This window comes from Chanodichthys erythropterus, chromosome 9 (genome assembly GCF_024489055.1).
Source record: "Chanodichthys erythropterus isolate Z2021 chromosome 9, ASM2448905v1, whole genome shotgun sequence".
Lineage (NCBI taxonomy): Eukaryota > Metazoa > Chordata > Actinopteri > Cypriniformes > Xenocyprididae > Chanodichthys > Chanodichthys erythropterus.
In genome coordinates this window covers 3,994,731-4,006,843 of record NC_090229.1, presented here as the reverse complement: position 1 = coordinate 4,006,843, position 12,113 = coordinate 3,994,731, and the positions used below count along the sequence as shown (strand labels likewise).

Below are 12,113 nucleotides of genomic sequence, written 5' to 3'. Positions count from 1 at the left end.
TATTGAACAGAAACATATTACAAATTACAAACAAATAACATATTGTTTTTCCTGAAAGACAAAAAAGCTACATGTCAAGGTGAAGGAGCCAAACGAAGAGGACCAGATTAATGTGTGCTTGTGTTTAATGCAGTTATTGTTAACTAAAAACATTTCCGGTAATTTAAATAAAATAAAATGTTAATTTAAATAATAAAAAAGTAACACTTTTTTTTAATGTCCTAGTTACATGTACTTAATGTAGTAATAAAAGTAAATTATGCATATTTATGTGTAAGTACATGTAGTTAATTAATATTACTCAGTACTTAAATGTACAAGGACACCTTAAAATAAAGTGTAACTAAAATAAAATATAAAAAAACTTTCACTTATACTTTCAGTAAATATTTCAGCTATTTGCCAAAGGAATATTTTATACTTTTAGTTTATTTTTACTTAAAAATAACTAAAGAACTAAGCTAAAAATAGAAAAAATACATTTAATTTAAAGAAAAAACAAACGAATAAAGCTGACAAAACCACAATTACAACAACTAAAATTGAAAATGTATATATAAAAAAAGATAATAATATAAATATTAACAAATACTATATAAATGATACTAAAATAACACTGGTTTAATGCCCTGTGTTGTATTGCTGTTGTTCCTGCTCAGAGTGAGTGTGCAGAAATAGACCCCAGTATTTTTAGGGAGGGAGGGGGTTGGGGGGGGTTCCTGGTGTCACATGTTTGTCTCGAGCGGAGGGGTACACGAGACCCCCTCACAGTCCCTTCAGCTGCAAACTCCTGTGTTTCACTCCTATAGACCTCACACAGCTCCTGTAAGAGTGTGTTTACAGCATCAGCGCCGCAGGACAGGAGTTTCTCCCTCATTCAGCTCGTATCAGTGCGCACGGATCTACTTTCTCACGCGGAGGAGTCCGGCAGCGCTCCGAGAAGTTGCCAGGAGTGATCTGACCGGCTGAAGACAGAGAGATTCACGATCGTTCGCGGAATATCCGCGTCTAACGGGACACACAACTCGAACACAAACACAACTCTTCATCTTCGCCTTCTCCTCCTCCTCCTCCTCTTCTTCCTCCTCTCCTCCTCCTCTCCTCTCAGTGTGTTGGTGCTGGGAGAATGGCGCAGATTTTACCCATCCGCTTTCAGGAGCATCTGCAGGTAAAACCGCACAAACACACGCAACATTCGTGGGTTTCCGCTCGACGCGTCGCGAGCCGTCAAACTGTAAACACGCAACTATGTAACAGCGGCCTCGCCCGCGCGCAGCGCTCATGCACGTACAAGTTACATACTTGATACATATGTGACATTTCGTAGAATGTGGAGTTACATGTTACATAGTAGCCTGACGTTTAAAAGAATGCTGGAAAAGCTGTTACATAGTAACATCGTTGCATGACGTGCTGGAATATGTTACAGAGTTGCGTGACATTTGAATGAATGCAGTTTTTTTTCCCCCTTCTTTTTTTCTTTGCATAGCTGAAATTGCAATGATGGAATGTTACACTCTTACACTTGCCCAACATTTAAAACAATGTAGTTACATTAATGTTTTTTTTTATTATTATTATTAATCAATATCATAATTTTAGTTAAAAAAAATGTATGTTTACGCTGCTCTGAAAGCTCAACATTAGCCTACTTTGAAGGTTTTCACCATTTGTGATCACATTTTTGCTCTCTTGCAGTCCACTTCAATAGTCCTGCAGTGTTTTTAAGTATTATTACATATAATAATATTACATTTACTCATAAAACAGTTTGTATGATCCTTACACACTAGTAAGAAATCATTTTAGATGAAGTACATCACACCGCTTGTACAAAAAACGCTTGACGTTTTATGCTATTACATAGTTGCATGATGGAAAATGCCACATTGACAAAGTTGCACTGTTGTTGCATGGCATGCACAAAAATATCTTACTGTAGTGAAACAATCGGCTTGCTAAAGCGAGTTTTAGAGATGATGGAACGGTTAATAATATTAGTATGACGCTTCACAATGCAATGTTTGTCAGTGTAGGTAAATACTGTTAATATCTCTTTATAAAAAGAAACACAGCCTTGCTTTATAAAAGACACAACATTGCTTATATCATTTCACAGTTTCTGAATGTATGTTTAGGTGTATAAGTTGTTGTTGGAGCCTATTGTGAGTTGTTGTCAGTATTGAATCTGACTAGTAAGTTGTTCATTTCTCTACCAGATTTGATTGAGCTTTTGAGCTGATGTATTGATACCGTCTGTGTCTCTTTTTCCTTTATACTGCATTAGTCAGATGAGCTGGAAATGTGGGTTGCACCGACTCCAGACATGTGCTATTCCTTTCTCACAGATGAAACATTCAGCACAGTGCTGTCATGTGTGTCATGTACGCCTGCAGTCTGTAACATGACAAATGCAAAAGTGCTGTTTAATTGTGCAAATCGGGGCAAAAAAAAAAAAAAAATATGCACCTTTTCACAAGATGTAATATAAGTGTCTCCAGAATGTGTGTGTGAAGTTTCAGCTCAAAATCCTCCACAGATCATTTATTATATCTTGTCAAATTTGCCCCTATTTGGGTGTGAGCAAAAACACACCGTTTTTGTGTGTGTCCCTTTAAATGCAAATGAGCTGCCACTTTCCAGAAGAGGGCGGAGCTTTAACAGCTCAACAACAACAAAGCTGGAGAATCTCACGCAGACAAAATGAGGAAAGTGTTCAGCCTTACATTGTTCAAACCGGAGTCGACACTGATGGAGAGACTCAGGAAGAAGTTACAACTTTTAGACGTTTCTGAATGGTTAGTGGATAAATTGATGTAGTTGCTGTGGAGTTGATTCAACTCATCCACTAGCATGTGCCGTCATGTTCATCTTTTGTGTTGAATTGACCCTCGTTTGTGAAGCAGTCCGGCGTAAAATGAACAACACTACTACAACAACTCTTCCTCTTCTCTAAAGCAGCCCAACATGGCCACGCCCCCTTTATTGTGTGTTCTCGGGGGCGGGGTTTATGTAAATTGTAGGGTTTGTGATGTCACTAACCCGGGAAGAAACTCATTGTAGTCCTTAAAAAGAGATTTCTGTAAAAGAAAATATCTCCCTTTGCATTGAACTTTGAGTGTCGTAACTTTGCAGGTGTTGTTTATGATCAAACAGCAACTTTACACACTAATTCAAAGTCAAATCATAATCAACCAGCCCTTTAAAGGTTTCCCATGGAACCATCAATGCCAGTAAAGAACCTTAATTGTGTGTATTCCGTTGTGGGATCCACTGGAAACAATTGGACAGTGTATTTTCTGTGTTCATAGAGCCCAGTGCCAAACGCTAATGAACTTTCATTCTACACTCCTTTGGAAATATTCTCCATGACAGAGACGTGTGAGCGTCTCTCATATCGTCCCGGCCTCACCTTTCCACAGGCCGTGTTTTCTTTGAATGCCTTGGAATCCTCCGAACACATCTGGAATTCACTCTCCAGCCGATTGAATCCAGATGTTGCCGTCTCATTTAGATGTACGGCTGATTTACCGGGATTCGAGATGATATTTTGTTGTAATATGTGGAATTTCATAGCGTGTCTCTTGAGATCCAGTTCCAGTCCCTCCATGCTTTCTTTTGATTTCTCTTTCTCCCTCTCTCTTGTCTCATTCCGGTGTCGGACGCTCAGCTGGTGCAGTTTGGTGAAAGAATGCCAAGAATCTGCAGCCGGCAGGATTTTGGGCCTCTAGCAGCTCGGCTTTATGTCTTGAATGTGTGTTTGAGTTCATTCAGGGCTGGATTGTATTGGTACAGTTACTGACACTGAATGGGAATGTGTTTGTGCTTTTATAAATACACACATGTTTCATTCAGCTCATTGTTTATAAATAATATTAAACTGGAAAACAACAGACAGATATAAATACAGCCAGCTTCACTAGTCTTTCAAATCTCACCTCATAGTTCTTAAAATCCATAATCCCCTATTTTGTTTAAATGACTTTTCCCCTCTACTATGTCTTGTCCTGCTCATGTTTGAGCTGTTATTTTTGCAGCGTCATTTTTCTCTGTCCTCTGATTGGCTGCTGATGTAAAGCTGTAACCCAATAGAGATTCTGCTAATGAAGTTATGAGCAGGAAGAGGAAACATGTTTATCATCAGCTCAAACTGACACAGAGGACTAGTTTTAGGACACAAACACTCAAACTAGGTCTAAATATCTTTAATTGAACTCATTACTTGAATGATTGTGTTTTGAGCAGAAAATGCATTTTCTTTACGTTAATATCAGTTGATTCTTGATAAACAATATATACAGTCATGCTAAAACTTTAAATTGTATGGTTGATGAGGACCAGATGATTTTTTTATGTCTTTTTATGCAAAACCATAGATAGAATTCAAATTTTTTTCATTTTTTTTTTTTATGTGACTATTATTTTTTCTAGGGAATGTATGTGCTGATCATATGTTTCATTTTGCATAAAAGCATTTGCCAAATGCATGAATGCAAATGTCTTGCAGTGACAGATCAGTAAGCGGAAGAGACAGAGACACAGAGAGTCAAAAGACGGCAGGTCAGAAGCTGCATCATAGACGAGCCCATCAGGAAATGAGTTTAACTCCTCATTTAGATCTGTGTGTGTGTGGACATCTGGATCTTTCTGCCTCACTACATCCTGAGTGTCCTGTGGGACTTTATTGAGGACATCTCATAAATGCATTGCTTTTTATACAAAGCTAATGCTAAATACAGTATGCATTAGCCCAACCCTTCACTTAAACCTGATAGATTTAAAGCCTGATTTATGAGTCTTTTTCCGAAGTAACGTTGCTGTTCGATGGGCTTCTCTTTCATGTGGTAACGTCACAAGTTTAGCAAAACAAGCACACTGAATCAATGAAAATGTCTGTGGTTTTAGCTTTAGGTTGCAATAACCCATTACTAATATCTGTAGACGTTCGTCGATGTTGGTAATGTTGTGGTTATGTGCAAGTTTTGGTGGGAACATTGGGGGGGGTTGAATTGTGGTCCTGGGACATGCTTTCCTCGTGAGATTCATTTGTTTGTTTGTCTTTTGTGGTATCATACACATAACCGCAATAAAGTAATAGCCTAGTAAACAATTACTTGTTTACATGGGATATATGATGTATTTTATTTTATTTAAGCACCTAATTTAAAATGCCATCGGAAGACAAACTAACTTTACTTAACATTTTCTTATACTGAAAATGTTAATTTCCTACTTGGAAGTTCATCAGGCTCTTAATGTTGTCTCTTGGAATATCTGAAGGCCAGGATTTATCCTAATATCAGCCATCATTTGAACAGAACACATTTTACACATGGAGAAAAACATGCCATTTATCAACACAATCATCCAGCATTTAATATGATATTGTAAAATGGATCTATCTTACTGCAGTGTGTAACAGTGTCTCACAGCAGCCGCCGAGCGAACGCACAGAGTAACGTTATAACATCATTTTCAACACTCTCAAATGTATCTAATATGATAAACAGAGCTGCGTTACCTCATACTCATGACCGGAAAGCGGAAGCGGCGCCGGCGACTGTGTCATAATAAAAGTCCCGCTGCTCGTGAGGCGTGTGTTGATCAATCGCTCCAGCTCCTCGTTCAGCTCCACAACACTCGCTCCTGCTCTGCTTCACACTACAGTAACGTTAATAATCACATCCATGAACATGATTTCTTCCCGAGTCCTATCCCTATTATTTCCCCTGGCTGGGATGTGAAGACCACATGTCCCAAGATTCCACGCTCAAACTTGGCATCATCAAACTACGCCTTTGTTTTGAATAGGCCTCTAGCGACCTCTAGCGGGCTGAAAATATTACATATTGCACCTTTAACAAATTATCTATTATAAATTCTAAAATGAGACAGAAGAGGATTAGGGCCAAGCAATAATAAAAAAATAAAACCATCTTGAGTTTAAAGTTGTTAAATTTCAAGAAGAAACTTGTTAAATTTTGAGAAAAAAGTCGAAATAAAATGTTGAGAATAAACTCATTAAATTACGAGAAAAAAAACTCGTTAAATTTCGAGAAAAGTCGAGATAAAATGTTGAGAATAAACTCGTTAAATTACGAGAAAAAAACGTGTTAAAGTTAGAGAAAAAAGTCGAGATAAAATGTTGAGAATAAAGTCATTAAATTACGAAAAAAAAGCTGTTAGATTATGAGAACAAATTCGTTAAATTATGAGAACAAATTCGTTAAATTATTTTTCTCATAATTTAACGAATTTGTTCTCGTAATTTAATAAGTTTATTCTCAACATTTTATCTAGACTTTTTTCTTGAAATTTAACGACATTTTTCTCATAATTTAACGAATTTGTTCTCGTAATTTAACAACTTTTTTCTCATAATTTAATAAGTTTATTCTCAACATTTTATCTCGACCTTTTTCTCGAAATTTAACGAGTTTTTTCTTGTAATTTAACTACTTTTTCTCGTAATTTAAGGAGTTTATTCTCAACTATCTTTTTATTATTGCTTGGCCCTAATCCTCTTCCGTAGACCACAATAAATACAATTAAAGTTGATAAATTTTAGTAAAGGATGTCATGAGTAGTTTAAAAGCTTTATAATTTATGTTTTTTTAGTTTATGTGGCAGTTTTAGATCATGTTTGACTTTCTCCCATAGCATTTTGAAGTGGTAAATTGTCAATAGAATTCAAATGGGTCACGTTTTATCATCAGCGTTGTGATAGATACAGCTTGCGCAAATTTTATTGCACTTTTGGACCGAGCTGGTGAATGTGCTGATAATTGGTCTGTTGTGTACGTACGGGAACTTAGTGCTTATTAAAGCTCTTAACACCTATTATTAAAGTCTGATTCTGTGTTTCCATTAAACATGGTATAAATATCGGGGGGTTGTACTTGCTAGCTTTTAGTTAATACCCCCCAAAAATTATGCCCCTGTCAAAAAAAAATGATGCCCCTTTCATTTATAAGTATAAAGCTCCAGACAGCTTGTGAATTGCAGACAGCTTCATTCAAATGAGTCTTTTTATGTAACATTTAAAGCACTTGGTTTCCTGATACTGATCAGATTAGGTGTGTTTGGATTTGAAATCTGAAACCGAGAGAAATTTACATATTTCAGGCGGAGAGTAGTGCACTTTACTTGGAAGTGTGTTTTTGCACGTATGTAAACAAATGACTTGTGTTGTGGTTGTTAAAGGGCTGGTTTATGATTATGATTTGAATTTTTTAACTTTAGTTAGTGTGTAATGTTGCTGTTTGATCATAAACAACATCTGCAAAGTTACGACGCTCAAAGTTCAATGCAAAGGGAGATATTTTCTTTTACAGAAATTGCTTTTTAATGGACTACACTGAGCTTCTTCTCGGGTTAGTGACATCACAAACCTTACAATTTACATAAACCCCGCCCCCGAGAACACACAACAAAGGGGGCGGGGCCATGTTGGGCTGCTTTAGAGACAAGGAAGAGTTGTTTTTGTAAATGCCGTCATTTTACATCGGACTGCTTCACAAACGAGGGTCAATTCAACACAAAAGATGAACATGACGGCACATGCTAGTGGATGAGTTGAATCAACTCCACAGAAACTACATCAATTTATCCACTAACCATTCAGAAACGTCTAAAAGTTGTAACTTCTTCCTGAGTCTCTCCATCAGTGTCGACTCCGGTTTGAACAATGTAAGGCTGAACACTTTCCTCATTTTGGCTGCGTGAGATTCTCCAGCTTTGTTGTTGTTGAGCTGTTAAAGCTCCGCCCTCTTCTGGAAAGCAGCTCATTTGCATTTAAAGGGACACACACAAAAACGGCGTTTTTTTACTCACACCCAAATTTAACAACTATAATAAATGATCTGTGGGGGATTTTGAGCTGAAACTTCACACACACATTCTGGAGACACCAGAGACTGATATTACATCTTGTGAAAAGAGTCACCTTTTCATAAAATGTCTTAATTTGCAGTGAAAAACATAGTATAGAATTTTAATACTAAAGCATGCATTTCTTGTTAAAAGGATCTCAGGATCCTATCCCGAAGAGAGACCCGAGACTTATCTAGAGACCAGAAGATCACAGAGATTTGTTGAAGTCAGTGAAGATGTTCATTAGAGCGCTAAACACAGACTCGCACCTCTATGTGTGTGTGTGTGTGTGTTTGAGTCAGTAATGCTGAGACAAGAAAAGGGAAGGAAGAGTTGTAGCTCTGTTTTCTCTGACTCAGAGTGTGTGTGTGTGTGTGTGTGTGTGTGTGTGTGTGTGTGTGTTGGCTGAAGGCTGCTATACACTATCCCCGGTCCTTGCGTAAGCAGTATGTTCCAGTAAGACAGACAGCAGGTTTGCGTTACTCCTCTGTTTCTCAGCAGTGAATCACTCCAGACCCCAGAGAGAGACTTCTGACCCCTGAAGAATGTGGGGGCTTCACCCGTCTGTATTATCCAAACACTCATGATGTTTCCTCAGCCTGGCACTCATCAGAACATGTTTAATGTGGAGTATATAGCTGTATTGAGAGTTCGGAGCATGAGGAAAATATCAGCTCGCAGCTGGTTAGGGCAGAAACTCTTGATTAACATCAGAGATGTTTTATCGTGTCATGCTTTATTGCGGGAAAGACCAAACGTAAACTTTCAGGGTGACTTCGAGTTAATATTTCAATAATTTAACACCACATTGCATCGGTTAACGATCACATGACATGGAAGTAAACAAATAAAATAATTCATTTTCCATTTTGTTTTATTTTGATTTTTAATTATTTGTTTTAATTTTACAGTTTTATGATTTAGTGTTTTATTTTGATTTATTTTAATTATTTATATTATTTACATTTTAGAACTTTTTAAAAAAAAAATTGTTAATTTTAGTGATGATTTTAATCATTTTTGTAAGCTTTTTATTTTGATTTATGATTTTGATTTTTTGATTTTATTATTTATTTATTTAAATATTAAAATGTATATTTATAAATATAAATATTTATTTAGTTAATTATTATTTTATTTAGATTTTAGTTATTTATTTAGTTATTTTAGTGTGACATTTTTACGATTTAACTTTTTAGCATGTGTGTTATTTTGTTTTATTTTACAATTCATTCATTTTAATCTTAAATATTTATGGTTTAATTGTTTTTTTATTTAGATTTTTTTAAATGATTTTAATTTTACATGATTTGCATTTTTATAAAGTAAGTGTTTTATTTTGATTGATTAATTTTTATTAATTATTTATTTAAATTTTTACATTTTATGGTTTACATTTTTAGAAAGTTTTTTTCTTTTAATTTTAGATTATGATTAAATTTTTAGGAGTATTTTGATTTTGATTTATTGGTTTTTATTTTTAAATATTTCATCTTAATTTTATATTATGATTTAATTAATTTTTAGTAAGTGTTTTATTTTGATTTTGTTTTTAAATTATTTTAATTTGTAGATTTTTAATGACAATTTTTAGGAAGTGTTTAATTTTGTTAATTTATTTTGATTAAATTTTTTTATTTAATGAATTTGAATGAAGTGTTTTATTTTGATTTTATGATTAACCTTTTTAGCATGTTTTATTTTTTTTTTATTTTTTATTTTTTAAAATGATTTTAATTTTGCATGATTTACAGTTTTATAAAGTGAATATTTCAGTTTGTTTTTATTTTAAATGTTTTCATTCATTTTATTTGGAATTGTTTATTTCATACAATAATTATTAGCTTTTCATCAGCTCCAGTGTTTTGGCATCAGTATTGTCTCTCTGACCTCTGACCTCTCGCCCTCTAGCTGCAGGCGCTGGGAGTGAGTCCGGCCAGCATCAGCTTCAGCTGCCTGACCATGGAGTCGGACCGCTTCATCTGCATCCGAGAGAAGGTGGGCGAGCAGAACCAGGTGGTCATCGTCGACCTGAGCGATCCGACCAACCCGATCCGCCGGCCGATCACGGCAGACAGCGCCATCATGAACCCGGCGAGCAAAGTCATCGCGCTGAAAGGTGCAGAAATTAATGCAGTCTTCATTATTGTTTTCTGATATGCTTCTCAAAAATGTTCTTTCTCGCTCTAACCACTAAACTGCTCTCGCTCTGCTCTCTGAACTCATTGAAGATGGTGAGTTTCTGTCGTTCTGGAATGATGCCTGTCAATCATTGTGGTCTGCACACATACATATATTCTGTCTCATATGTATGTAGACGTCTGTGTCCCGTTGACCAGAGACCGAATGATAACTGTGACTCCTGACATATGCATGAGCACTGTGTGTATCTGTACTCCTTAACCATGTTTCGGGGGCAAGTTTGTACCCAGAAGTCAGCAAAACCTGACAAAACATCATTTCACAGGCATCCTCGTTTGTAAAAACGATATAAAAATAAAGTAAGTAGTAAAAATGCAGAAAGTTTTCTGTTAGTGTTAGGATCACACAACAAATATGTTTTATGTTTGTGTATTTGTTGTGTGAGTGTGTGTGTTTTAAATATTGTGTGAGTGAGTGTGTGTTGTGTGCGTGTGTGTGTGTGTGTTTTATATGTTGTGTGAGTGAGTGTGTGTTGTGTGCGTGTTTTATGTTGTGTGAGTGTGTGTTGTGTCTGTGAATGTGTGTGTGTGTGTTTTATGTTTTGTGAGTGTGTGTTGCAAGTGTGTTTATATTTGTTGTGTTTGTGTGTGTGTGTTTTATATGTTGTGTGTGTGTTGTGTGTGTGTATGTTGTGTGAGTGTGTGTTGTGTCTGAGTGTGTGTTGTGTGTGTGTGTATCTTTGTTGTGTGAGTGTGTTGTGTCTGAGTGTGTGTTGTGTGAGTGTGTGTTGTGTGCGTGTGTGTGTTGTGTGTGTGTGTATATTTGTTGTGTGTTTTATATTTCGTGTGTGTGTGTTGTGAGCGTGTGTATATTTGTTGTGTGAGTGTGTTTTATATGTTGTGTGTGTGTGGTGTGTCTGTGTGTTGTGTGTGTGTTTTATGTTGTGTGAGTGTGTTGTGTGTGAGTGTGTGTTGTGAGTGTGTGTTTTATATGTTGTGTGTGTGTGTGGTGTGTCTGTGTTGTGAGTGTGTGTTGTGTGTTTGTTTTATGTTGTGTGAGTGTGTGTTGTGTGAGTGTGTTGTGTGTGTGTGTATATTTGTTGTGTGTTTTATATTTCATGTGTGTGTGTTGTGAGCGTGTGTATATTTGTTGTGTGAGTGTGTTTTATATGTTGTGTGTGTGTGGTGTGTCTGTGTGTTGTGTGTGTGTTTTATGTTGTGTGAGTGTGTGTTGTGTGTGAGTGTGTGTTGTGAGTGTGTGTATCTTTGTTATATGTGTGTGTTGTGTCTGAGTGTGTATTGTGTGTGTGTTTTATATGTTGTGTGTGTGTGTGGTGTGTCTGTGTTGTGAGTGTGTGTTGTGTTTTATATGTTGTGTGAGTGTGTGTTGTGTCTGTGAGTGTGTGTTGTGTGTGTGTGTGTTTTATATGTTGTGTGTGTTGTGTGTGTGTTTTATGTTGTGTGAGTGTGTGTATCTTTGTTGTGTGAGTGTGTGTTGTATCTGTGAGTGTGTGTTGTGTGAGTGTGTGTTGTGAGTGTGTATATATTTGTTGTGTTTGTGTTTTATAGGTTGTGTGAGTGTGTTGTGTTTTATATGTTGTGTGTGTGAGTTGTATATGTTGTGTGTGTGTGTTTGTGTTTTATATGTTGTGTGTGTTGTGTTTTATATGTTGTGTGAGTGTGTTTGTGTTTTATATGTTGTGTGAGTGTGTTTGTGTTTTATATGTTGTGTGATTGTGTTGTGTATGTGTTTTATATGTTGTGTGTATGTGTTTTATATGTTGTGTGTGTTGTGTTTTATATGTTGTGTGTGTGAGTTTTATATGTTGTGTGTGTGTGTTTTATATGTTGTGTGAGTGTGTTGTGTATGTGTTTTATATGTTGTGTGTGTGTGTGTGTTTTATATGTTGTGTGAGTGTGTATATTTGTTGTGTGTATGTGTTTTATATGTTGTGTGAATGTGTGTTGTGTGTGTGTGTGTGTTGTGAATGTGTGTATATTTGTTGTGTGAGTGTGTGTGTTGTGAATGTGTGTATATTTGTTGTGTGAGTGTGTGTTGTGTGTGTGTGTGTGTTGTATATGTTGTGTGTGTGTGTTTTA

At 36.1% G+C, this 12,113-nt stretch overlaps 1 protein-coding gene across 5 annotated transcripts in view; it reads left to right on the top strand.

Annotated features, from left to right (window-relative positions):
- The first annotated feature begins 787 nt into the window (after window positions 1-787).
- cltcl1 (clathrin, heavy chain-like 1) overlaps window positions 788-12,113 on the top strand; it is a 47,257-nt gene continuing 35,931 nt past the window's right edge. For 2 of the 5 annotated variants that reach the window (XM_067394293.1, XM_067394292.1), the window contains exons 1-2: window positions 788-1,168; window positions 9,784-9,991. In XM_067394293.1, the coding sequence (XP_067250394.1) occupies window positions 1,127-1,168; window positions 9,784-9,991 (250 nt within the window). In that variant the 5' untranslated portion in view covers window positions 788-1,126. The other 3 variants (XM_067394297.1, XM_067394295.1, XM_067394294.1) reach the window with 3 other exon arrangements.